We start from the raw sequence: 26,240 nt of genomic DNA on the forward strand, positions 1-26,240 counted from the left end.
CATTCCTGTCGTCGCCGTCATCTTCCGTATGAACTTTAAGTGCGATAACATCGTCAGCGCGCGCCGCATGCTGTATGTGCGAGTGAAAGCGTAGAGGGGGAGGGGTGAGCCGACGATGGTGGGTCAGTCTTATGCGCGCAAAGGAGAAAAGCGGGAAGTAAGCGCGCCGCCTTCCGTCGCGCGCGATGCATCAGGGGAGCGGAGGGAGGGGGGGGGGCGTGCCTTAGGTTTCTGTTATCTGTGAATCTGTGATTGCGTAACATGTTTATTTGCCTTGTTTGACGCATTATACAGGGTGTTTTAGCTAACTTTAACCGGAGTTAAAAAATATGCCGATGCCCTCTAAGACGACGCGACCAAATGCATGTTGCTCACTTTTGTATGCAGTTTGTCACGCTATTTTTTAGATAATTGGATAATTAAATAATTAGTCAAAATTAATTAACTTCTGAAGCAACGCAGCTAGGAAAAAATTTCCAATGAGAAAGTTGCAGCGCGGTTTTCAAAACGTCCGAATAAACAGTTTCTGTCTATCTATCTATTAAGTATTAGTGCTTTTCAGGTCACTGCGGATGCCCGCGAAATACAAAAACATAACGTGACATGCCCGCTTGCGCGTCGTGATTGCACTTCTCCCAAGCGTTCCGCGCACAAACAGCCATAGGTGTGCTGCCGCTTGAAAAGCGACAGGGCAGCGACGCAAGCGTTGGCTGTTCGATTTAAGCTAGCAACCGTTATCTCCTGCCCTGCGTAAAGTGACTGACGGACGGGGTGGTGGGGGTAGGTGGTAGTTCCAGACAGCGATAAGACTATAGCGCATCGGCTGTTAAAGCGCGAGCAATTTCGTGATGCCTTTTTCCAACGAGGAAAAAGCAGACATGATCCTTGCCTTAGGAGCTGTAGGTGGACAGAGACGGTAGGCTGCAAGAATATTTCGAAGCTGGTACCCGGGCACACGACCAAGCACGATGACAATATTCAACACCTATGAGTCGCTGAAGCAAACCGGCAGCTCCACAAGAAAAAGGCAGAGAGTTTCAGTCATAAATAATGAGGTTCGCTCCGACGTTTTGTCTTTCATGGCAGCTAATCCACACGCTAGCACGCGCAGCGTGAGCGCACAGCTTGGTGTGTCCCACTGAACTGCCTGGATGATAGTGAAAACAGCTGGACTGCACCCTTATCACCTGCAATTGCAGCAATGCCTGGAGTCAAGGAATCTTCAAAAGAGATTCGATTTTGAGAATTGGATTTTGATTCAGGAGGAACAAGATTTTCACTTCCTTACCAGAGTATCCGGACTGACGAGGAGAACTTTGCCCGAAATCGCCAATTAAGTATCCACAACGCATACTATTGGAGTGCGCAAAATCCCCACTGGCTGGAGGAGGAGGAGGAGTAGATTTTAATGGAGAGAAAGGAGGAGAGGTCGGCCCGCCACCAATATCAGTGGTCTTTTAACGTTTGGTGCGGAACATATGACAGCACAGTCATTGGCCCCGTGTTTTTTAACAACACTCTGACCGGCAAGAGGTATGTGAGTTCTTCAAAGGGCCGGTTGAAGACTTCTGCTGCAACGTACAGCTAGCCCTGCTAGACGCAATGCGGTATCAGCGCGACGGGACGCCAGCCCACAGCTGCAGTCAAGCACGAGCATGGCTTGATGTTACCTTCTCAGGGCAACGGATATGGAAAAATGGGCCTGTCCTGTGGCCGGCAAGGTCACCCGACCTCAACCCTCTTGACTTCTTCTTGTGGGGTTATATTAAGGGTCCCGTATACACGACGGAAACGACGACTCCAGAAGCGTTACAAGAGAATATAACTGAAGTCTGCCACAGCATTTCACCGACGGTGCTCAAGGCAATGACAGCAAGCGTTCTCAGAAGATCCCATTCTTGTATCGCTGCAGAAGGTGACCTCCTCGAGCGCTTGCTGTGAAAGTGCATGAAAAATAAACGTAAATTCCGTGAAAGACTGCGTCTGGTAATTTAGGATACTCTTATTCTACCATTTCCAGTCATCTGAAAACTGTTTTTTTTTTATTTAGGGATGTTCAGTTTGCTTACAGTTATCGCGAAATGACGGACCTGTAGCTTCCAGCAGCACAAGCGATAACCGCTGCGTCTGCTTACCGCTATAACGAGCTTTCGCGAGGGGAGCACATCACCGGTGTAAATGGCACTGCCAACGCCTACGGGGTTGCCCTGTCGTCTTTCAAGAGGCAGCGCACCTATGGCTGTTTGTGCGCGGAACGTAGGGGAGCAGTGCAATCACGACGCGCAACGGGCATGCCACTTGGTGTTTTCTATTTCCGCGGGCATCATCAGTAAGCTGAAATACACTAATACTCATTTTTATGTATACAAAGACAGAAACTGTTTATTCGGACGTTTTGCGAACCGTCCTGCCATTTTCTTAATGGAATCTTTGTTTAGCTTCGTTACTTCAGAAGTTGGTTTAATAATTTTGACTAAAAACCTAGTTAAGCAAAAATACAAAAAATTGCGTGGCACACTACGTACGTACAAAAGTGAGCAACATGCACTTGGTCGCGTCGTCTTAGAGTGCATCGGCATATTTTAAACTCTGGCTAAAGTTAGCTGAAGCACCTTGCATACAGTTACTATTGCTTAGATAGGTAGATTTATTGCATACTTATACGTATATTTAAATATCTTGTTGCGAGGTTTTGTGGATACATACAGTGAACTTTGCTTCTAGGGAGCACGTTTTTGGTTTTTATCAAGCGTTATCTTGGCATTTGTGCATGTTATTGTACTTAGAACTTCCAACGTATATTTTGTAGAACTGCTGCTTTTTATATGTGATCTCTGTTGCGACTACGATTTCGGTGCAATTACAATACACGACCGCTGACCGCTGACCGCTCCTGCGCAGTCCACTGGAAAGAAAGACAGCGTCACAGAGAATTTTCCCTGGCAGTTGCATATGTACAAAAATGTAAACAAGGTTCTTGAATGACAAATTTTCATTAAAACATTTGTCCTCAACTTGTTCATTTCACGGCCTTTACATTTACCATGTCAGCGGCATGAACTGTTTTGCTGGTTTCGTACTGATGTAGTTCTAAAGTTCGTGTGATATTTTCTTTATTATTAAATAGACCAAAAGCATGGAAGCATTGATATCAATTATTTCTGGCACAATCTTTGGGACACAAGAATATATTCTTTTATAAAAAATATACATATTTTTCTAGTCTTGACAGTGCGTAGCGTCCAAGAACTCGTTTGCAGCATCTTTGGCAATGGCAATGCAGTTATTATTCACGTATTTGATCCCTCGACAAATTCTGTGAGGAGGTGGAGCTCCAACGTGAGCTTCCCCCCCCCCCCCCCCGAACGACATTTCTGGCTACGCCACTGCTGTGTATGGCCGGTCAAGTAAGTAATTTTTTAAGAATGTTGGCGCAGGACCGGTTATACCATAAGAGTCAAGTTTACTTAACAGGACTTCATGGTTAACCATGTCATAAGCTTTACTGAAGTCTTAAAAAAAACAGATCCAACTAAGTTTCCCGAATCAATACATTTTTTTTTATGTGATCAGTTAGAGACAGCACAGCAAGATTAGTGGAACTTCCAGGGCGCAAACCAGATTGGTTGTTTTTTAGCAACTTAAACTTTGTTAAGTAGTTATTAAGATGTTTAACAAATAATGTCTCAATGAGTTTACTGAGGCAGAAAAGAATTGCAATTAGTCGGTAATTATTAACTGTTTGTTTGCCGCCTTTTTTTAAACCAGGAATAATCTTGGCGTTTTTTTTAAAAATGAAGGGAATGCACTTTGTTTAAACATAAGGTTGATAATATTACATAGTGTGTCGGAAACTAAATGCGCCACCAGTTTTAAATTCCTGACACAAATTTTATCTAAGCTAGGCCCTGTATCTTTAAGATTAGCACTCGTGGAACACATTTCATTTGGTGTAGCTGGTAACAAGAAGAATGATTATGTCGTACGGGTCGAAGTATTATACAACTGCGCATGTAGGTCGTTATTAGTGTAAACGTGTTGCGTATTAGTGTATTAGTGTTGGAATAAAAGTATTCCAACAAAGCATTAGCAATTTCGTTGGGCTTAGAAAGGGTGAGACCATTGTAATTTATTTTGGTTATAGAGGCATCAACAGATGACTTGTCTAGAAAAGAGTTCAGTAACTGCCACTGCTTTTCGGGGTTATTCTTATTCTGCTCAAATTTATTTTCGTAGTACCTTTTTTCACCTGTTTAAGTAAGACGTTCAGTAATTTACAGTACCTACTATATCGTCTAGCCAGTCCAGTATTAAAGTGCTGACGATTAGTTTCCTTGTACATGTTTTCCTTCTTCCTTAAGCTTTCTAAAAGGCCATGAGTCATCCATGGATTGTGCGGATATTTACATTTTTTCCCACATTTTGCAGTGCATGTGTTAGTCGAGACGGCCAATAAAAATAAAGAGCAAAAATTGTTTAGTGTTGCTTCGAGATCAAACATAATTAATAATAATATTTGGGGTTTTACGTGCCAAAACCACTTTCTGATTATAAGGCACGCCGTAGTGGAGGACTCCGGAAATTTTGACCACCTGGGGTTCTTTAACGTGCACCTAAATCTAAGCACACGGGTGTTTTCGCATTTCGCCCCCATCGAAATGCGGCCGCCGTGGCCGGGATTCGATCCCGCGACCTCGTGCTCAGCAGCCCAACACCATAGCCACTGAGCAACCACGGCGGGCAAACATAATTAATTGGCGACCAATCAATTTTACTGATGGCTTCAACAAAGGTATCTGCACTAAATACCGAAGTAAAGTAGCTATTATTGTTCTCGTGTATTTCATTGTTAAATGTAAGAAAAATTGGAAAATGCTCGGTTATGTCAGTATCAGTAACCCCGGGGCAAGGCACTGGTGATATATTACATAACACGCGATCAATGAGCGTACCATGCACTCCCACGAGAGGCTACTCTAGTTGGACAGTCAATGAGTGGTTTAAAACCAAATCCAGTAAAACCAGTGTAAGTTGTGTACGACGTAGCATCAGTGTCAAGTAAGTTAATAGGGGCTTCAGCCCTCCCCCCCCCCCCTTTTCGAAATTTTTTCGTGCTGTCATGAGCCGCCGACCAAAACAACTCCCGGCACCGGAAATCGTGCTCGATTTTGTCTAGAATGTCCTTTTCACGCTCGAAATGACATTTTATCGCGAACATTGCGAAACCGCGGGCTGGATTTCGCGGCAGCGCATATGCATCGGGAGCCACATATCGTAACGCAATGGCGAGCGGGCTCATTTCGGCATCTCGCGGAGCCGGCGGAATCTACGGAGCGCTTGGATTTCAATTCTGAAACTTTATGGGTATAATGTTCTCATAATCTTTTGATGCGAAAGGTGCACTGACATTTCCAAAGTCGTGCAATATATGTTCAATTCCAGATCTTTGTGGGTTAAATGCTGTTGTAAACATTTGACGCCAAAGGTGCGCTGATTTTTCTAAAGTCTTACATCGGACCATATACAGAGACAAGCGAAATCAACACACTATCAGACAAGTTGGCAAAGCACACCACAAGGTCCGATAAGACGAAGCGTTGTGGTGGTTCATTTGTGCCGTCATGTCACAGAAAAGAATATCAACATTTCTTTTTTTTTTCACCTGCGCCAAAGCATCCATGTCAAGACACTAAAGCCAGCAAAGGCAACTAAGTTCTTATTTATTTTTCTACCTGGACATTTCTTCGCGAGGGCACACTGAGCTTCTCTTTTTTTTCTTTATTTTATTTTATTTATTTATTTTTTGTTCTCGCTACCCGCGGGCTGCCAATCCAGCCAGAGCGCATGCGTTTTTCTCGTGCTGCATCGACCACCGCGCGGCGCACTTCGCTGCGCGTCGAGAAGACGCGCATGGCAGACGAGAAAACGAAACAATGCATAGTCGCTCGTCACCAGCACTGCAGGGACTCGACGGATTGCAACGCGTTCGCTTGAGGGCAACCTCTCCGCAAAATTTTGTCAAGCCGGTAGGATACCGAGCAGTATGCGTATGGTTCTCTGTGGACTAAATGTCTCACGTTTTTTTTTCGGTATTCCTTTGGTAGCCACACTAGGTGCCCAAAGTAGGCATACGATTGTAGCCAACATGCTTTCCTTTGCGTTATTTCATTTCGGCGCCCCCCCCCCCAAAATATAGAGACATTGTTGCGGCGCAGCGAATTGTCGCATGGTGAAAGTTCGATTTTGTTACTGCTTTTGCGGAAAGTAATGGGCCACGGGACGCTTAATAATAATATTTGGGGTTTTACGTGCCAAAACCACTTTCTGATTATGAGGCACGCCGTAGCGGAGGACTCCGGAAATTTTGACCACCTGGGGTTCTTTAACGTGCACCTAAATCTAAGCACACGGGTGTTTTCGCATTTCGCCCCCATCGAAATGCGGCCGCCGTGGCCGGGATTCGATCCCGCGACCTCGTGCTCAGCAGCCCAACACCATAGCCACTGAGCAACCACGGCGGGTCACGGGACGCTTCAGTTGCCGGATACTCCTATTGTATTATTGCGATAGCAGCTATGTGGAGACTCCAGGGGCATCCCTGCCGTAACCGTCGCCCTCATGTTCCGTATAAATAAAGTCCAAGGGCGATAACGTCGTGACCGCGCGCCGCATGCTGTATGTGCAAGTGAAAGCGAAAGGGGGGGGGGGGCATGGGTGAGCCGATGATGGTGGCTCAGTATTGTGTGCGCAAAGGAGAAAAGCTTTGAGGATGCGCGCCGCCTTCCGTCGCGCGCGATACATCTGGGGAGTGGAGGGAGGGGGGGGGGGGGCTGTGATATGTGAATGTGTGGTTGCGCAACATGTTTATTTGCTTTGTTTGACGCATCATATATACTGACTTTTTCTCAGATAGATAGATTTATTGGAGACGTATACGTATATATAAATATTTTGTTGGGAGGTTTTGTGTATATGCGCAGTGAACTGTGTTTCCAGTGGCACTTTTTGCCCTTTATCAAGCTGTATTTTCATTTGTATATTCCATTTTATCATCGCATTTCTAATGTACGAAGGCGAGTCAAATTAAAGTGAGCCAACCCACCCCGCGCAATAATGGTTCGGTTCATTATTTGCGAGGCATGCGCGTAGCACATAGGCATCTCATTTACAAAAGTGACATGCAGGGGGAGGATAAATGTTCTTTAATGCTCTCATAGATTGGGTTGAACATGGTTGCGTGACATAATGGATACCCCAAAAGTTGAACAGCGTGGTGTGGTGAGGTTTTTGACAGATGAAGATGTTTCCCAAAAAGAAATTAGTCGCCGTATAGCCGCCGTGTGCGTTTGACATTGCATTTCATTGGCCACTGTGAAGCACTGGAGCAAACGGTTCAAAGGACGTGAAAGTTGCAAAGACGATCCATGGCCAGGCCAAAGCCACCATGCAATCACCCATAACTCAATTACAAAGGCTGATTGGACAAGAACGGAGGATAAGCATCGATGAATTGGCAGGGCGTGTGAACATCAGTCACGGTTCGGGTCGCACCATAATTCATGAACATCTCGGTTATCGGCTCTTGTGTGCGCAATGGATGCCGAAGATTTTGAACCACCAACAGAAGACGGAGAGGTTCGGCACTGCCTTGACTCATCTAATCTGGTAGCACAACGAGGGTGACGACTTTTTGTCTGCAATTATGACCGGGGACGAATCATGGTGCCACAACTACGAGCCTGAAACACGACGGCAAAGCATACAGTGGAAACATCTGAATTCAGCAGCCGCAAAGAAAGCAAAGGCCGTCATTTCTCCCGGAAAGATGTTGTCGACTTTTTTCGATCGTCAGGGGCCATTATTCATAGAACTGACTAAACCTGGAGAGACTATCAATCATTTCTGATATTGTGAAACGCCAGATCGGCTGCATGTCGCAATCAAGAACAAACGGCGCGGAAAATTGACGAATGGCGTCATCCTGCTCCACGATAATGCCCGTCCCCACGTCCCTGATGTGGTTAATACAAAACTGACAAAGTTCAAGCGGGAAACGCTGCAACATCCGCCATACAGCCCAGACCTGTCGCTTTGCGACTTACAAAATTGGGAGCATTTGAAGATGCTCAAGGAAACCAGATTCGTGTCGGACGATGACGTAGAGTCAAATACAGATTTTTGAAGCAGCAACCCAAGGACTTTTATGAGACGGAAATTACGCGATTCGTTAGTCAGTGGGACAAATGTCTAAATGCTCATAGAGATTACTTTCAAATAAAGTACCCCGTTTGTGATATATTCGCATTGGCTCACTTTCATTTGACTCGCCCTCATATATTTTGCAGAAGTCCATCTTTTTATATGTTCACTCTGTTGCGACTCTAATTTCGGAGCAATTACTCGCAATACACGACCGGTGACAGCTTCTCCTGCGCAATACATTCTAACAAAGGACAGCATCGTTGTGATTTTTCCCTGGTCGTTGCACATGTACAAAAATTTAAACAAGGTTCTAGAATGTGTGTGTGTGTGAGAGAGAGAGATGCAAATGAGAGAAATGCCAGGAGGCTAACAAATTTTCTAGAAAGAATTTGTCCTTAACTTGTACATTTCATAGCCTTTAGATTTTTCGTATCAGCGACATGCACTGCTTTGCTGGTTTCAAACTGATATAGTTCTAAAGTTCGTGTGACATTTGCTTCACTTATTAAATATACAGAAAACATGGAAGCATAAATATCAGTTATTTCTAGCACAATTTTGAGACATACGAGTATATTCCTTTATGAAAAAATACATACTTAATTTGTCTTGAATTGGTTTGCAGCATCTTTGACAATGGCAAGGCAGTTATTATTAATGTCTAATGTATTTGATCTCTCGTCTACTTCTATAAGGAGGAGGCCGAGCTGCAAAGTGCCCCTGGGCGCACCATTCGCGATGCGGCGCAGCCGTTCCGCTCATTTCACTACTGACCCCCTTCTAGCCATCTAGTTCACTGTAGTGGTGGCACCAACTATTTCAGCCAGTTCGTTTGCTCGCTCGCAAGCAGTGCTCGTGTCGCGGAAGGAAACACCAGCCCGTCTCGCCTCCGGATGAGGCTCCAACATGTGGTCGACGCCACAGGACCTTTGGGTTGCTTCAGGATGTCGCAGAAAAGGTCCATTGCCGACTTTTTTTCGACAGCAAGAAAGCGGAGATTCGGATTCGGAGATGGGAGATTCGGAGACGCTCCATGTACAAGAAAATCCTTCTTAGCGCTCCGTTTTGACTCCACTTGAAGAGACTATAGATGTACAACATCACTTCTGACGACGCTTGTCCGTCCTCGTCGGTTCAAATGGACAGTGAGTCCCACGAGCTTTCCGCATCGTGTGCATCAAGGGATGAACCTGATTCTGCAACCGAATTCACCGCCTGGGATGTGGATGTCAACCATGCAGGCCAGTTGGAGATTTCAAAATTTAAGACAGAGTCACCCACACAGCCAATACTGAACCCATTTCCATCTAAGAAGTGCGGTAAATTGAGTAGAAGCTTCCACTCGGACTGGTACCGCCTATTTCCTTGGTTGGAGTTCAGCGCGCAGGCTGATGTAGCTTTCTGTTACCCTTACAGAATGTTTTCTACTGGTGCCAATGAGAAATCTGCATTTGTCAACGGTGGGTACAGTGACAGCTGGAAAAAAGCCCTTGAAAAAGATGCTGGTTTCAGAAAGCCCGAAAACTCACTCGCGCATAAGACTTGCCAGACATCGTGGGTTTCCTACACGCAGATCAAGTCGGGAGGACAGAGCAAGTCAGTTGCAACACATCTCAGCGAGGCGGACTCCAGGGACGTGCAGGAAAACCGCCTCTCTATATAGCAATAGTGGCAGATATTTTGCGATTCACTACCGTTCAGGGAATGGCTCAGAGGGGCCATGGATCGAAGTGCCACAATTGAAAACAAGGGGAACTTCGTTGAGCTCTTGAACTTGCCTGGCAAATATGACGATATTGTCCGAAAGAAACTGGATGGTGGAGCAGCGAACGTGAAGTGCGTTCATCATTCGATGCAAGAAATTCTCAGCCACATCACATTATCAAGTATAAAAGAACAGATGAAGTTCTTTACACTTATTGTTGGTGAAACGAAGGCCTAAGCAAGACGGAACAGTTATCAGTTGTAGTAAGGTCAGTGGGGCTGTCTTTGAGCAGTTTCTTTGATTCCGCAACGCCGAGCACTTAGATGCAAGGTCCTGGGTTACGTAAGGGAAACGTTGAATCGCTGCGTCATTGATGCTCCAGTTGTGGATTGCTCAAACATAATGATGATGGTGCGCATGCCATGAGCGGTATCTCGTCCAGGCGCTGTTCAGGTAGGAAGTGCTGCAGGCAGTGTACGTCCACTGCATCAACCACTGCCTCATCCTAGTCATCGTGGATGTCTACAAGGTTATAAAACCGGTGAGATTTTTTGTCTCTTTTAGAATGCCTCTATATGTTTTCCTGAGTGCATCTGCAATTCGCTCTCTGTACGGATGTGCAGAAAAGAATTGTCTTTGCCTGTGATAGAGCTGCAGTGTCTCAGCAGTGCACGATGGGCCTGCCAGATAGCGGTTTGCATAGCGGCAATGAAAAGCTTTCCTGCTATACTTGTATATCTCGCCGAAGTCATCACTACAAACAGCAGACGGGCGACGGAAGCTAGGGGTCTGCTAGAGCAAATTAACTTCTAGTTTCTGCAATATAGTCAGGCATATGCCTCATGGCGCGCACAGTCATTGACGAATTCTCCGAAATGAGGAATTTGCGAACGCATTTGACATTGTCTAGGCGCAAACCTGCAGTATTTATAAGGAGAACGGGGTGTACCAAAGAGAAAAGCAGATAATGACGCGCCTTCCGCTGCATTTAGAACAGTATGTATTGAACAAAAGATCGCTCGTTGAAGAAGAGTCTCCATATTCAAAGGAAACATTCAAAGTTTTTCTACCCGTTTTGGACCGCCTGATTGCGGAGATGACTAGGCAGTTCACAGAAAATAATGATGTAGTCTGCGGAGTCAGCGCTCTCCATCTTCGGAGTGACGATTTTTCGATTTGTTTTTGTTATTCTTTTCCCATATACCTTTTTGTTATTCTTATTTCCATTTTAAACGTTTAGAATCACCAGCCGGCGCCACAAAGGTGTCCATTTTTTCTTTGTAATCTTACGCGTCTTTACCAAAGTTGGAATTGATATGCACATTGCTTAATGGTGTTGTTTCTTTCTTCTGTTGCGAAATTACTCTTTTGGACCTATATAATTCACTGATGCTATTTTGATCCTGCTGGGTACCTGTTTTTTTTCTTTATTTGCTACTGCTTTTTTATGTGCTGTACCGTATAGTCTATAAATTTTCATTTTCTTAGCAGAAGCAATGCTGTGCAGACATGCTAAATTTTAATTTATATTTTACTGCGATGCTGGAATAGCTTATTCACAAGATGTGTTTAGAAGGCCTTCAGCCCAGTTAAACATAGTCAAAACTCAACGCATAAGTTCCCCGCCTCCCTGCCCCCCCCCCCTACCGCACCCCTCCGCCCGAAGGAACTCACTTGTCGTGGGTGCCCCGCCCCCTCCCCCAGTCAAAACATCCTGGCGCCGCAGACCTACATTTGTGTATACGGATGGCAATTTTTACAGTCCACAGTATCGCAAAGTTACAAAAACCACTGCCGGGCCTATTGCCAGCTTGAGTGAAACCTGAGCGCGAGCCGAGCCCGAAGATAGGCCCGAGACCGGCACCACCAGCCCGCAGGCCGGACCCCGGTTTCGGGTAAGCCCGGGCCGTGCAGTGTTCTAGCTGAGATTGCACCCAAGCTTTTCGTAAATTCTGCACAATGTGTCGATAGCTTCTCTGTGGTGATGATTCATTTCGTTGGGATAAGGGTGGAAACACTATAATAACTTTAGGAGTGACACCTGTGGAAGTGGTACCGTGACAAACGTTGACCGTATGGTGGACGTACCATCCCTATTCTGCCCTTGCCGCTATCCCCGCGGGACTTCATATCAGTGAAGGATGTCTATATGTGTGGTACCGGAACATACAGGTCTGGTGGATGCACGCAGTGTTTTTCATAGAATAAAGAACCAACTTTCAACCATTGTCTAGTACAATCTTTCAACGGAAGGGACGGGAACCGAAACAAGCACAACTCAAGCACAGGCTCAAGTACCTTGATAATTAGTTCTTTTAAATATATAGCTTTCAGTGAATTATTCCTTAAGCAAAAAAACTTGCTATTAGCATTTTATGGGACAACACACAAATAAACTACTCGAAAGCGTTGGCCACCGTTATGTTCCAACGTAAGCAAAACGTGCGAAGACAGAACCATCCGAAGTCAAAGTCATCTGGCTGTTTTCATGACATTTCATGGTTTCGGAAGTTCTGTGTTCTGTGGTTCTAGCAAGTAACAAGGCAGTGCGGCCCATAGGCTTCTCTCATCAGCCTAGTTGGCCAAAGAATCACAGAGAAATATATATTTCTGTGACAGAACACCCAATGACCTTGGAACAACTGCAACTAACTTAATTGGCGCAGTCGGTCTGTCCGCTTTGCTGGTGCTGCTGGCGCCGTTAGGAAAGGTCCGGCAGTCTTGAGTGCACATAACTTGCTTGGGTGAATAAGCACAATTTATAAGTTGCTACCCAATTAAATGCGGTGGTCCTATTAATTTAAGTCTTTTCAAACTGTATATACTTTCGTGAATTGCTTGTCGGCTGAGGGGGTTGCTCAGGATGGACAGCGTTGTAAGTGTAATTTTGCCAGCAGCCGGTACGGGCGAAAGGATGAAGATGAAAGTGGCTAAACAATTCTGTGAGGTGCAAGGAAAACCTGTGATCTGTCACACAATAAGCGCATTTCTGCAATACAGTTGGATATCGGATATCGTGGTCGTCTATCCTCCAGACAAGCATTCATTATTAGTCAGCGCTTTAAAGACCGCTGGTGTGCTGGAAAAGGTTGCACTTGTGCCTGGTGGAACGACGAGGCATAGGTCAATAATGAACGGCATGAAGCACCTTGAACAAGATCCGCCGGATATCGTGATTATTCACGACGCCGTTCGGCCTATCGTACCAAGACTCGTAAGAACATTTACGCTTACTGAAATGCGGTGACTAGTCTAAGGCTCCACATTAATGGATACTAAAAATGCTTTCGTTTGGTTTGCCTGCAGGTTTTGGAGGAAGTTGTGCGGGAAGCAAAGCTCCACGGTGGTGCAGGGCCTGTTGTACCTCTTGTGTCAACAGTGCTGAAGATTGACAGCAAAGGATTCCTCGAGGAGTCGCTAGACCGGTCCAGATACGTTGCGAGTGAGACTCCGCAGGCATTTCAGTACCACCTATTGCTAAAAGCTTATCAAAGGTGCACAGAAGAGGATTACACCAACGGCACAGAGTGCCTTGCACTTTTGCATAAACACTGTGGAGTAGCACCCAAGCTAGTTCCAGGAGCTGATGAACTGTTTAAAGTTACATACCGAAAAGATTTGTATGCTGCAGCTGGAATGCTCCAGGGTGCACAGAGCACCTTACCTTAAATACGAAACGTCATGTTTGTGATCTTATTTTTTGAATTGATGATGTGATGTAATTTGTTATGATATTCTTAATGCTCACAAATACTAAATTACTGTAGAGATGCGGTTGCAAAAGAAATCATTTGACAGGATTGCATTGGACATCAACATGATCATTTTATTCTTTAATGGTATAGTATTCTGCTCTATCACATTAACATTTCAGGATCCCAAATTTGGTCAAGTTGAAAGTATCTTAACTGAGAAATTTCTAGCAACTCACTCTTTTCATAATTATACTGTTAGTTGTGTTTTAATCTTCGTACATAGTGCAATATACACATGCCATACCTGTGTGGAGTGCGTGCCATATAGCGCAGTGTTGAGATGTGAAATGGGGGAACAGTAAATTTTGAAAGCAGTGTTTCAAAAGCATAGCTATGCTAAGAGGCACTCAGTCTAATCAGACATGCATAGAGCACTTCTGCAAGGGTTTTGACATGTTTTAGCACTGATAAATGTGGACCAACCTTTCAATTTTAGGAGGGATTTCCATTTTAGGAGGGATGAGGCATATTAAAACCAAGAAACCATTTTTTTAGGTTCATATGTGCCATAGTAATATTTACTGCATGCTCTACTTTACGTCCTCGCCATATGTGTCCAATTACATGCTGTGTAGAATTTTCTTTCAAATCAATTTTGAACTTACGCATGTTTCTGATCTATTCACTCTTTGTCTAAAGTGGCACTATTGCACTCCGAGCAAAGAAAGTGACAGACTCATGACAGCCCGGAGTCAAGTAACACATCATGCTACTTACATTTCAGTTCCATGCCTCCTCTCCCCCATGCACTACATAGCAGTACCTCAACAACCATGCCCTTTGGACTACCTCTTCACACCTTGTCCATACCCAAATCGATCCCAAACTCTCACTTAATGCACTTGTTGGGCAAGGCTTGATGACACACAAGTTCTGTGTGATGCTTTCGATTTGCTCTTACTGTCGCAGCAGCACAGCATGCATCAGCTTCTTCAGTGTTGGTTATTGGTAATCCTATGCAAGGGACTTCCTCTGCTTCATCGAGCTCCACCAACTTCTGCCTCATGTGCAGAGGCATCACTGCTATGCTAAGCCACCTAGATAGGAGTGCGGGAGTTGGGTAATGCCCCATTATTTAACGTTGACAGTAGCACCACTGCACGTGAATACCTGTGCACTAGCTCTCTGCACCAACCTAACTTCCTTGCTGTTGCAGCACGAGACAGCAGTGCTGCTGCAACTGAACAGCTCCAAGTATCTATGTATGCAAAAGATCTGCCAATAATGTCCGAGACATCATTGCTACTTCACCTAGAATGGCACCATGCAACATAGTTTCGATTTTTGTTTCAACTTGTTGGTATATACAAATTATTTTATGAGAGAGAGATAAAAAAGAAGAAAAATGATTTTGCATACTGAAAGGAGAGAGTCGCAAGAAATTTAAACAAGAAATATAATATGGCCATTTTTGGTTTTGCAAGGGCATCTGGCAACTACATGCGAGAGCTTTTAGCGCTTTTAGTGCATTTGGGAACAAGACATTTAATTGCATGAAGTTGCCCTCCAGATACTACGACTCCTTTCATGAAGTTGAGTTTGATAAGCTGGCATGGGGGGGTCTCGACATATGGCCTGAAGGTTGCCTTTTCAGACCTTTCATAGGTAAACTTTGGAGTAATCTCAACAGCAGCTCAGATAAATGGGTGTCAAATCTAACTGGTAGGCATAATGCCCCTTTACACTTAGCAGACTTAGTGTTTTTGACAAGTTGGCTGAAATCAAAAGTGTTTTGCTTGCATATGATCTGGACTTATAAGCTATAAGCAGCTCAGATAAATGGGTGTCAAATCTAACTGGTAGGCATAATGCCCCTTTACACTTAGCAGACTTAGTGTTTTTGACAAGTTGGCTGAAATCAAAAGTGTTTTGCTTGCATATGATCTGGACATATAAGCTATAGCGGAAACATGGTGCATCTGGAGATACCTGATTTTGATGTCTTTCCATGTAGCTGTAACATGTTCAAGTGCGACCGAAGTTCCAGAGGAAGAGGGGTTGCATTACTTCTCAAAGATAACCTTCTGTGTAATTTTGTTGAGCATAGTAATTGTGATTGTAAAATGGCCTGTGCAACCGTGCATTGTGGTTTGCAAACAGTTTTTAATGGTGATGTTTACAGGTCCCCCAGGCTAGTCTTATCACATTGGAAACCTTATTGGAGCATGTTAAAGTGAAGTAAAAAAAAGTCCATGTGAATAATTTCGGCCGGCAATTGTAATCTTCCCAATATTGATTGGGAAAGTGGAATGCCACATGGAAATTGTGTACACTCACAATGTCTTGTTGATAGTGTTAGGTACATTTGGAGAAGACCGTGCACACAAAAGAAATATGAAGAGGAAGTGATAGACTGTCTCCTGGGGCTGCGACCTTTGTACCGGCCTGCGCGATTAGCTTTTTGCCATGTAACTTTTCCCCATGTAAATAGTAGTAAATATATTTGTGCATCGGGCTTCCTATTCGGAACATTTGGTGCAGGTGCAGGGTTTCTTTTCTTTTTTTTTTTTTCATAAATAGTCTTTGCTTAGAAGCCCCAAATCACAGTGCCAATTTTCTGCCAATGATTGCATTCTGCTTGCCGAGATTTGTTGTAAAGATGATCAAGTATAATTACAGAGCACCCTTCAGTTGATGTGATGGTACCATAAATTGACTCAACAGCTTTATGAGCAGTTCGGTAATTATAAAATTGCGGCAGAATCCATCTCATCATGACTGTCGATGGTAATGCGTTTAGCATTAAATCAATATAGCCACATAATGTATTGCCACTGTTGAAATTAGTTATGTATGAGGCATGTACTGAAGCGGCACTACTCTTTCGCGCGTTTTTAAGAACACTTGGTGCCATCTAGTACCGATGCCTCCAAGCCTCTATGCGACTTCTGAAATGCATGGCGTGCCGGTGCATGTGAACGCCGAGAAACATGTCATGAGGCAACTGGGCTCCTCTCTCGCACTTCTTTGTCAACACACTGCGCCATCTAGCCGCACTGTCGAAAAGCCAGTGCTTGGCCTCCGAGACAAGAAGCGTGGTGTGCCTTTGTCCGTGAACTACGAGATTTGTTCCCTCACTTGCTGCATGCTTAGCGGCACATACTCAGTGACCCAAGTTGGCAAGAGGTTCATTGCAGAGCGGCCATAACCAGTGCATTCATGGCACAGCTTGCTAAAGTGTCGACATGAAAGGCATTCGCTGAAAAGCAGCATATACCCACTGCATTTGTGGGGCAGCATGCTAATGCGTCGCGTTGCTGTCCTCGAGGAACCCTTGTGATGTGGGTTCGATTCTGTTCAACATTGGAGTAATTTGAGGGATCTTTTTCGTCATTGTAGAGCGGCGCATTCCCAGTGGCACATAGCTAGTCACCCAACTTGGCATCAGAGAGGTTAATTGAAGACCCGCACAGAGCGAGTGGCACGTGCCCAGTGCTCCAAGTCGGGGCCAAAGAGTTCCTTCGAAGATGGTACCTACCTAGTCCCGCACCAGAGTGACCCATGTCAGCGGGAAAGAGTTTCATTGGAGAGTGGCACGTACGTACATTGCCACATACTTAGCGATACATGTTGTTCCAATGGTCGGTTTGATGTGCTAACTATTGGACTACCAGTGACCCAGGCAGGCGGGGAATGTGCGTCAAGCACCCTAAAAATGCTAACGCATTGATATCTAGGTATCACAGTCGCTTATAACCGGAGCACATTAATATTAAAGCAAAAGCCTCTCGTAAGCTGTGGCCACTGCATTGAACTATGCAACCATTACAACCCTGAAGCCAAGCTTTTGGCTTATGAATAGTTGATTTGACCAATACTTGAGTATCGCATATTGCCTGGGACTCGCTCTAATTCACAGGTAGTTGTTGATCATTTAGAGTATCCAAAGAAAAGCTTTACACTTTATTTACAATTTCTACAATAGAGAATCTGTGTCAAGATTGTATAAACATTCATGATTGCAAGACCTGTCAACTAAGAGCAAAGCAAAATGAATAACATATATGCATAACTCAATACGTGGTAGGGTTGGGCTAAATATTGATCATACCTGCTGCAGTGGCTTAGTGGCTATGGTGTTGCGTTACTAAGCACAAGGTTGCAGGGCCAAATCCCGGCTGTGGTGGCCACATTTCGATGGAGTCTAAATGCAAAAACGCCCATGTTTTGTGCATTGGGGGCATGTTAAAGATCCCCTGGTAGTCAAAATTAAGAGCACCCCACTACAGCGTGCCCATAATGAAATCATGGTTTTGGCATATAAAGCCACAGAATTAAAAAATCTATTATTTACAATTCAGTCACAGTTGTGAGATGACAGGAACAAACATTCACAAGTTTCGTTGCATGAATAATGTTTTCAAGTGTTTTTTTGTTTTTGTTTTTCTACGAATGGTGCATGAGTGGAATCTATTGCCACCACTTTCGATAAGAATGGCATTTGAAAGTTGTTTCTGTCATAAGCTTGAACTTTTCTTGTTACAATGTAATAATTGTTTGCTATTGTATTGTTCTCATTATTTCAGTTCTTTATGTCTGGTAGCATTGTTTTTCTTTCTTCACCCATGCTCTGGCTCCCATGTGTCGTATATCAAATAGATATACAGTCATCATCACCTCATGATTAAAAAAATGCTGGGAGTTGCCCTTTGCAGATGAGCACAAGGCAGACATCGTGTTGCTGGTGTTCACAACATGTCAAGCACAAAAATAAGGATACTAATGCTGAATTTGTTCTAGTTTTAATTTGTTCTAGCTTTTTACAACAATTTTCTTTGTTTCACTAAAAGCCTCAATTGGGACAGAACAGCATACAATTATTCATAGATGTCACAACCTCGTTTGTGCTGAAATTTAATGTCTTCTGTAACGACTGCAACATGTTTCATTTGTATATTGACATGTATGCACATCAGTCTAAAAGTAAACATTTCCAATTCAAAAGGTCTGCTTTTATAGATGCGGACTTCACAGTATGATCACACATTCTTTTGCTTTGCTTTTCAGAAAAGCCATCTTCAGCACATTGCTTTCTTGCATTTTGTTGGGTGCTGCATGGCAGCCGAGGTATTGCTCCGATATTGTGCTAACAGCGAATAAAAACTACGAGCTCAATCTACATTGCAGGGCCCCTACAAAACAAAGCCTAAAGAATGTAATCCCCGTAAAGGTGTATGAAAAGCTTTTCAGAAGTGCAAGACTAACTTTAGCCTACATTTTTCTTTCATACGAATCTGGTTTGATTTCCTAGTTATATTTTAACGTTCCTCCATCAAATCTGTCCCAAACTGTATTCATATTTTTTCACCTTGCAATGCGCAACTGTGGCGAGGGTCCTATTGATCAAAATTGTTTGGCGTGCACGAGAGGATGTCAAAGTGGAGCTGCGTATCTTGACTTCAGTGCATGCATCTGAAGTCAAGACGGTCAGGAAAAGCCTAGAAGAGAAGGTTAACTGATCAGCTTTGCTGTATCTGTATTGCTTCAAAAAGCTGTAGCCCTCTGAACTTGCACCATTTCAAAGAATCCTTGCAATCAAATATTCCTTGAATAATGCCTGAGAATTCTGCAATCAAAGGTTTTTTAACAAAAATTGCTTCAGGACCCTTTAAATGATCGTTACCAACATGTGCTTTTACGGAATGTTTGTATATTCCTCATGGCATCCCACCAGGCCACGAAACACAACAGCAGACAATTCACAATATAGATTTAATACTAGTATTGCATTTGAAGGAGCACATAATACAGAAATGCACAATGACAAGACAATGACGTCAAGCAGGCTCCTTCTGTACAAATTGCAAGCCTGGGATACAATAGAAAATCTATGCACAAATAAAGCTCTTAAGGGCTTGCACAAATGTGTAAAGTTATAGTTAAAAATGTGCACAATAGCCTGACAGGTCAATGTTACTCATTTCTACAGACAAAGCTACTTGTGTACACAGGCATATGACCCCATATAAGGTTCACTTTAGTTCACAGGTATAAACATGCAAAACACACTAAGACTGTAAACTATAAGGTACTTGTGTATATTTAAAACTCTTTTAAGAAAACATGCCTTCACAACATCTAAGTTCTGAATTGTGTTCTTACATACTGTTGCACTCATGCCAGCAAGCTCTGCACCTACGAATATATACAGGTGAGCCACACTTAAGATTGTAATGAGATGCGGCAACTGGTAGCATCAAAACAATCTGAATTCATCAGAAATTATTGGTACAATAATGCCATTCAACAGTTAAACAACAAAACATGTCCTTTTTCATTAAGTGTAGAGTCAAGGATGCCTTAAAATGGTGTATGCACAGTAAGTATGACTACACTTTATATAGGACAGCAAAGCATGATCTTGAGCAAATATGCAGCTGTGGCAGGCACCATGACAAAAACAGCACGGAGACACAATAACACAAAGCAGTGGCCAAGCACCCACAGGGTATTAAGACACACAGGTTGATCAAGCTTGGCACATACAGAGATCAAAGCTAGTATTCATTCATACAGCTGGTTTTATAAACACCGTTTATGCCATGCAATCTTTGATATAAAATGTAGTTTAGCAGCAGCTTTCTTGAACACAATTCAGCACAGTAAGTCGCTAAAACAGAGGCATCACTAAGATTTGCAGCATGCAAGGTGACAGCTTGGCACATCGCCGATCGGAGTGTGGCCATTTGTAGTAACACTTGGTTTTTTGCAGCACATCATTGTGCACCCTGCCCCTGCCAAAGTCTAGCACCTCGAGTGGGTTGCATCCTCCCTGCATCCTCCTAGTGACGCTTCTGCACTAGAATCTATGTTGCCTAAAATTAAGCCTCTGGACTTCGTTAAAATGCTTGATAATGTAGTCTTGCCATAGCAAACAAATATGTAAAAACCTTGTTTACATAGCACATCAATGAATAATGACACTTGATACTCAATGAACAATGACACTTGATACGTCTGCCATGACAGCCTTGAAACAAGCATGTCATAAGTGCATCCACTTCTCAATTCCTTCCTGCACTTCCTCCCTCAAAATCGAAAAGAAAAAGAAAAATCAACCCTCTGTGGCCTCTGATGCAGTCCTGCTCATCTTCTTGGCGACCTCCTGGGGGAAACTCAAATTTCGGTTTGTTGGTGGCCGTTCAGGTTTTTTTGGCAATACTGGTGTTCCCTCCTTACTACCTTCCTTGGCAGGGAGAGGGGGCTGCGGCTGAAATAAAGACAAGTGTGACAAGATATTGTTTACATGCATGAACACCCAATGCAACTTCGTGTTGTGAGGGATATTTTGAATGACAAACGCTTGTCCGGTGTTGCCTTCGTCCTTTCTTTGTGTCTGCCTTATTTCACAGTACTGCAATTGCTCAACACTTACAACCAATTAGCCCCAACTTTAGCTCTTGGGGAGTAGTGCTTCACAGTGAAGGACATGCAGTAACGTGCAAGGACAAGAAATACGCCCTGGATGCTGGCGTACTGATGTTCTCTATTGCTTCTCATGTCTCTGCACTTTGCATGCCCTTTAGTATGAATGAAACACATGCAAATTTGTGATACCTAAACTATGCTTAGTTCAGGAATTAACAATTTATTTAGGAGCATAAAATATGCAACAGTTTGTGCACAAGACACAAACAATGTATAATAATGGCAGAAGTCGTGAGGGCGCAAATTCCAGTTGCACTAGAGAGCAAGAAATGTGGTTGAATGATGACAATGTGAAATCTGACTATAAAAATATAGCAAAATTTGGTTGCACAGTGAGAGAGAGCATGAAAGTTGCACAATGAGACATCTAACTGCCTGACAAACCTTGAGCTTCAGCTGCACTGTTAAGTGAGCCTGACTCTGTTCAAAAAGGTTTCTGAATCTTGATTGTACATGGGCACTTCCACATTCTGATGCTGTCATTCAGCAGATGTAGCTTATAATTGCACTGCAGGCAACTCTTTGCTCTTGTGAACCTTTCCTCCAGGAATGAGCTGTATAATCCATTACTTCAACGGAACTGCCGTAGTGCGATGGTTATAACACCTGGCTTGCAAATGAAAATATATTTTCATTAGCAGCTGTATTTCGCTAACTACAGAACTGAAGTTGATGACAAACAATTTTATAAAATTTTAGCTTGGTGTTTACAGTGCACTTCATCCCGGTTGGTGGATCCTTACAATTTGCACAAAGTTATACGGCGGGAATGCTAAGCACATGTGTGTACAGTGCTCCTGCCAGCAGTGGAAGACAGAACACTGCCATTGCTCTGCATCAGAGCTGATTGAGCAAAGTGTGACAGTGCGTTCACTTGGCTTCTTTGTCATTTTGCAGCTATGCTTGCGCCATGTTGCTTGCATCTCCGTGAGACGCACTTATGAAAAATGTGAAATCAACAGTTCTTTACAGTGCCAGAGTGGGGGAAATGTGAGCAGAGTGGACTGAAAGCAACTCAGATAAAACTTTCTACCTGCCCAATGCTGCTCAGTGCCATAATAAATTACTGCTGCCATCATACAGTAAAACCTCATTAAACCGTACCCACTTAAACAGTAGTTTCATTTTAAAAGTAGTAAAGTCAAATCCCCGACTCAGCGGCCATTGAACATAATGTGTTTTGTATGTGCATAAACCGTACCAGCTTATTGCGTATGTATCGGTTAACAAGTAGTGTTTCCACTTTTCGTCGCGCAAACACGGCCGTGCGTCGTCTCCATCGGGCAGCCCGGCAGAACAACAAGCCTCAGAGATAAGAATGACGGCCTCCAAGTGCCCTGTGCCCATACGCGTGAAGCCACATCAACATCAACATCATTTCGGCGCCATGCCAGAAAGTGTTGTGGCGTCGTGCAAACAAGGACTCGCATCATGCCGAAGCTTGGATAAAAAAGACGCCAGGTGCTCAACATCGTTCGTGCTATCGAACGTGACATGAAGAAGTTGGCGCTGGCACGAGACAGGGATCTACTCTTGACTACGGTGTGTGGCATTTGGAATGCGAAGAAGTTGCTCGGCAGCACTGCTCTGACCACGAAGAGACGTCGGCTACGAGGTTCGACTTGTCGCCATCGTTGCCTCTGTTGCCGAAGTGTCCACTAGTGACAGCGATGAGAACGACATGGAAAGTGACAGCACGGGTGATTCAGGCCCGACAGTGGCAGAAGCTGCGCATTACGTCAGCTTCATGAATGCAATCGTCGCGACGAGAACAGCACCCCGCAATAAAAAAGGCCCCCTGCGACTTCTGCAGTGCAACCGCCCACATGCATGGAGAACACGCAACGCCAACGAGGAATCTGTCATGCGAGTGTTTGCCGAGAAGAGTGGGCTGGCTGAAAAGCTGGCTCGCAGCTTCAGTAAATTTGAGGCCGCTGTCGTCACTGCTAGGCTGCCGTGGCATCAAACGAAAATAACACTTTTGTCCAGCGAAGTGAATAAATACTGTATGTTTTTTTCCCTTTCATTGCATTCTCTCTGAGTTCTGTTTTTGACAGGTAAGTGAGTGATCTCATGCTATTATGGTGAAGCAATACTACCGTTTAGTACATACTTTTTTGGAGCTCCGGCCGACTACAGTTTAACGAGGTTTCACTGTAATTAATTTCTACTCACTCGATTCTTTGTCATGCCAGGAATGCTGAGGGAGGGCTTGCGCGCTGGCAATGCAGGTGTATCCTCCGTCACGTTGGTGTAATCAGCATATGCCTGCTTCTGAGGGAGAGGCGGTGGCCTGTCAACCTCGGGGGGAGGTTCTGGTGAGCAAGTGGGCACACTTGAGCTGGCTGGAAACAGGGGGAAGCTCGTTGCGGTAGCCAAGCTTGGTGTAGTTGCCCCTCCAGCTGCTGCAAAGACAGCACCGCATTAAAAACAGCTAGAGACAAAGTATGAAGCCAAGTATTAATTATTAGGTATTAATGTGATACTACGTAGCACTGATCATCATTTTAAACTCATTTGCGTAACCTAAGATTGGATTACGGCTGGGAATGAAACATTGTATTCTTTTCAACAATACGTGTCAGAATACTGTCACCACGCTGATAGCCCACATGGAGGTGTTGCTATGTTCATATCACCATCTTTATCTTACAAAAGACGTGCTGATTTAGGTATCAATGTTTTCAAATGTGAATCCATATGGCTCGAAACAGAAAACGTCCTTCACACATTACAGGGAAAATAACAATCGTTGGCACAGTTTACTGCTCATCATATTCATCAATTACAAAATTTTCTGCAGGAATATCAGAAACGTTAGAGAAATTTTCATGATAAAACAAGAATGTGCTTATTTTAGGTGATTTTAACGCTAATTTATTTGACAAAATTTTAGACTTCACTGAAAGCTTCACTGGCTGCTTTGTGGGTTTCGGCTTTGAAGCAACCCGCCGTGGTTGCTCAGTGGCTATGGTGTTGGACTGCTGAGCACGAGGTCGCGGGATCGAATCCCGGCCACGGCGGCCGCATTTCGATGGGGGCGAAATGCGAAAACACTCGTGTGCTTAGATTTAGGTGCACGTTAAAGAACCCCAGGTGGTCAAAATTTCCGGAGTCCTCCACTACGGTGTGCCTCATAATCAGAAAGTGGTTTTGGCACGTAAAACCCCAAATATTATTATTATTATTATTATTTGAAGCATTGATTAATGCCCCAACTCGATGTTTAACGCAAAGTTATATATCCTTAATCGATAACATACTTTCCAATCTCAATATACGCCCACATACAGGAATTCTATATGTAGATGTTACAGATCATTACCCAATATTTCTTTATTTTGATCTACCTAACAGTCCTTCCAAAAAATCATTACACAGGACCAAATTCAATCTGATTCCATTGAGAAAATGGAGTGCACTGACTTTTTTAACATTCTATCCTTTTCTGATCCGGAACTAGCGTTTCGCAAGGTTTCCTTCACAATTACAAATGTTATTAAAGGTTGCACAAAAGATTAATTTTCTTTCAAAAAGCATGATGCACCACGTTGCCCATGGGTATCTACAGGTCTCTCGGATTCACTGCGCAAGAAAGGTAATCTGTATCGAAAAAGGAAAAGGCAACCGTTTAACACATGACTTAAAGCACATTATGAGACAGTTTCTGTACAGTTAGACAGTGCTCTGAATCAAGCAAAAAAAGGTATTGTAAACGCAAAATCATTGCATGCACAAATGGAAATTGGATGGGTTAATGACTACCTAAACCGAGACAACAAGACAACTATCGTTAAGGCTATCACTATCGAAAACATGGTCGTACAAAACCAGGAAGAGATGAGTACTGTGTTTTGTAAGTTTTTTTCCTCTTAAGAAACCAACTTGTGTTCTACAGTGCTATAGCTGGAAAGGCAGCCATAATCTTTCTTCCTACGGCCTTGTACAGCTGAAGAAGTGCTAACTACTGTAAGCAATTAAAAAAATACAGGAGCAGTCCTAGGCAATATACACTCAATAGATATTAAATCAGTCAAATATATCATAGCTGAACCTATCTGGCATATAGTCAACCTAATTTTTACCACAGGAATATTTCCCAAACAAATTAAAATAGCTAAAGTAATTCCTACACTAAAGAAGGGTGACCCCACATTTGTAAAGAATTGTAGACCGATTTCAGTACGCCCACTTCTTAGCAAAATAGCTGAAAAATTAATTGAAATTTGCATTTCTGGCTACTACGCTAAATTTAATATACTGTCCCTGCCACAGTTCAGGTTTAGTATGGGTCTTTCAACAGAACACGCAGTTATTAGCTTTACTGAATGGATTAGAACACGGTTGGACAAGAGATTAATAGCAGGTTCAGTCTTCACTGATCTTAAAAAAAGCCTTTGACAATATTAACCATCAAATTTTGTTTTCTAAATTAGAAAGTTGTGGCATTACAGGCTCGCTTTTGGTACTTCTTAAGAATGATCTTTCAAACAGATATCGAAGTGTTTTCATTAATGGTACTTTTTCCCAACAAAGGCTCATCCCCATAAGAGTACCCCAGGGATCCATTCTTGGTCCGCTCTTACACGTGACATATATTGATGATGTACCCAGTTACTTACATAGTTGCAAGTGTTTTCTTTAGGCTGAAGATATGACGACTGCAACATCTGCCATAAACCCCATTCAACTTTTAGATGAATTAAACTACACTGTACGCCGACTGGAAGAGGTGTCATTAAAGTTATTTAAGATAAATCCTGCTAAGTCTCAGTTTATAGGTTTCTATTCTCCTCAAAGATCTATGACACCTAATTTACACATGGGTAAGCAACATTGAAATTAAGCAAATAGGTAGTGCGAAGTTTCTAGGAGTCATTGTAGATTCCAATCTAAAATCTGACGCTCATATGGATCTAGTAAAGAGAATTGGCTTCAGCGTAAGATCCTTAATTAAAACTTGTTCAGCTTTTAGCATCAATACACTTCTCTCACTTTACCACACTTTCATCCAGACACACATTAAATATTGTACTACTGCTTGGGAAAATACTTACTATACTCGCATGTCTCGCTTGATTAGTATCCAAAAATGGGCAATGAAAATTATAAGATTTACATCCCCTCTTTCATCATCTAAGCCCCTATTT

The 26,240-nt window shown here is 43.4% G+C and overlaps 2 protein-coding genes across 4 annotated transcripts in view; one reads left to right on the top strand and one right to left on the bottom strand.

The window, feature by feature from the left end:
* The first annotated feature begins 12,384 nt into the window (after window positions 1-12,384).
* On the top strand, window positions 12,385-16,131 carry LOC142565848 (D-ribitol-5-phosphate cytidylyltransferase-like). Its single transcript, XM_075676395.1, has 2 exons — window positions 12,385-13,121; window positions 13,214-16,131. Exons 1-2 carry the CDS (start codon window positions 12,771-12,773, stop codon window positions 13,574-13,576), a joined length of 714 nt encoding a protein of 237 aa, XP_075532510.1. The 5' UTR covers window positions 12,385-12,770; the 3' UTR covers window positions 13,577-16,131.
* Window positions 16,132-19,355: 3,224 nt separating this feature from the next.
* The window catches only part of mbc (dedicator of cytokinesis protein myoblast city), a 91,715-nt gene continuing 84,830 nt past the window's right edge, over window positions 19,356-26,240 (bottom strand). For 2 of the 3 annotated variants that reach the window (XM_075676394.1, XM_075676392.1), the window contains exons 42-43: window positions 23,266-23,495; window positions 19,356-20,872 (exon numbers count right to left, since the gene is read on the bottom strand). In XM_075676394.1, coding sequence (XP_075532509.1) covers window positions 20,717-20,872; window positions 23,266-23,495 — 386 coding nt within the window. In that variant the 3' untranslated portion in view covers window positions 19,356-20,716. The remainder of the gene's footprint in view (window positions 20,873-23,265; window positions 23,496-26,240) is intronic. The other variant, XM_075676393.1, reaches the window with a different exon arrangement.

Source organism: Dermacentor variabilis, unplaced genomic scaffold (assembly GCF_050947875.1).
Source record: "Dermacentor variabilis isolate Ectoservices unplaced genomic scaffold, ASM5094787v1 scaffold_12, whole genome shotgun sequence".
Classification (NCBI taxonomy): Eukaryota; Metazoa; Arthropoda; class Arachnida; order Ixodida; family Ixodidae; genus Dermacentor; species Dermacentor variabilis.

Excerpts from the sequence above, each read along its gene's own strand:
- LOC142565848 (XM_075676395.1), top strand. The coding sequence starts at position 12,771 with ATGGACAGCGTTGTAAGTGTAATTTTGCCAGCAGCCGGTACGGGCGAA. Across the intron at positions 13,122-13,213 it reads GGCCTATCGTACCAAGACTC|GTTTTGGAGGAAGTTGTGCG; the intron begins GTAAGAACATTT and ends GTTTGCCTGCAG.